The sequence below is a fragment of the Mastomys coucha genome, unplaced genomic scaffold, assembly GCF_008632895.1.
Source record: "Mastomys coucha isolate ucsf_1 unplaced genomic scaffold, UCSF_Mcou_1 pScaffold5, whole genome shotgun sequence".
NCBI classification, from domain to species: domain Eukaryota; kingdom Metazoa; phylum Chordata; class Mammalia; order Rodentia; family Muridae; genus Mastomys; species Mastomys coucha.
Window position 1 is genome coordinate 83,303,252 of NW_022196911.1, and position 1,339 is coordinate 83,304,590.

The 1,339-nt window shown below is 47.7% G+C and overlaps 1 protein-coding gene across 2 annotated transcripts in view; it reads left to right on the forward strand.

The window, feature by feature from the left end:
• Positions 1-1,339, forward strand: part of Tex14 (testis expressed 14, intercellular bridge forming factor) — a 75,634-nt gene that overhangs the window by 819 nt on the left and 73,476 nt on the right. For both annotated transcript variants that reach the window (XM_031354380.1, XM_031354381.1), the window contains exon 2: positions 760-896. In XM_031354380.1, the coding sequence (XP_031210240.1) occupies positions 760-896 (137 nt within the window). The remainder of the gene's footprint in view (positions 1-759; positions 897-1,339) is intronic.

The following is a 1,339-nucleotide window of genomic DNA, read 5'->3' on the forward strand; positions in this document are numbered from 1 at the left end:
TCCTTTGTAACAGTTATGAGCTACCATGTGTGTGCTGGGAATTGAACCCCAGGTACTCTGGAAGAGCATGTAGTGCTTGCTCTCCAGTCCCGTCTTTTTAGTTTTTTTTTAAAGGTATGTCTTTTCCTTCATTATTATTGTGTTTTGTGTGTCCATGATGTGTGTGCCTTGTTATGAGTATGTAGGTCAGAGGACAACTTTCAGGACTTCCTTCTGCTATGTGGAAGAGTAGCATTCTGGAGAGTGCCACTGAGCCATTTTTTCACCTCTCCTTTATTTTTTTGAGACAGGCTCTTTCATTAAACCAGGCTGGTAGGCCTGACCAGTGAGCTTGTGAGATCTACCTGTTTCTCTCCCTCTGGCCTTCTACCTCCAGTGCTGGAGTTATAGGCATGTGCCACCCTGCCGAGCTTTTAATGTGGGTTCTGGGACTCTGAACTCAGGTCTTCATCCTTGCATGGCAGGAACTTTACCAGCGAAGTCACCTCCTTAGCCCTGTGATATGTTTTAGTGAGGACTAGATAACATGAAATATGTAACACAGAATAGCATGCCCAAGTGCCGCGCTTCCATGTACAGTCCCTGTCCCTGCCATAGCTTCCTCCGTCTATTTGAAGGACAGGTTCCCTCCATGAAAACATTCCATACCTTTAGAAAACAGTGTAGATTTTGAGCCCTCCCTCAGCTCCTCAAATGTACCTACATGTTCATACCTTCATTGCCTGATGCTGTCAGCACTGAGTTTCTGCTGTGTTACAGATGGTCGAGTTCATGCAGCGCTGTACTTCACATATGAAGGCTATCATCCAGGGCTTCTCCTATGACCTCCTGAAGAAGATAGACTCTCCTCAGCGGCTCATCGGCAGCCCACCCTGGTTTGGTAGCCTCATTCAGGGGTAAGCACGGTCTTGAGCCATTTCAGCTTTCCTGGTGGGAGCCTTGTGGCTCTTTCGCAGCATAACAGGTTGAAAGGTTGAAGCAGGAAAGAGAAAGTGTGTCACTGGTAAATTCCTAGGGAGATTGGACCTATAGTCCTTCTAAGATCCACCGCCTTGTTCTGGACCCATTCTGAGGTTCTACTAGTCTGCTAGGACCCTCTGTTCTGTGTCTTGTGGTGTGCCAGTGGACATGGCACCTCTGTTACTACAGCAGCATGGAAAACTCCCTTACTGTCCTCTGGGACCCACCTGGGGGGCCGCAGTGCCCACACTGATGGAAGATGAATCACCTCTCAGATTTCAAAGTAATTCTTGTGGTAAATTTTTGGCTGCACCGCTTTATGCAGTCACCGGCTCGTACCTTCCCAGGAGCTATCTCAGATCAGTGAATGGAACACAGA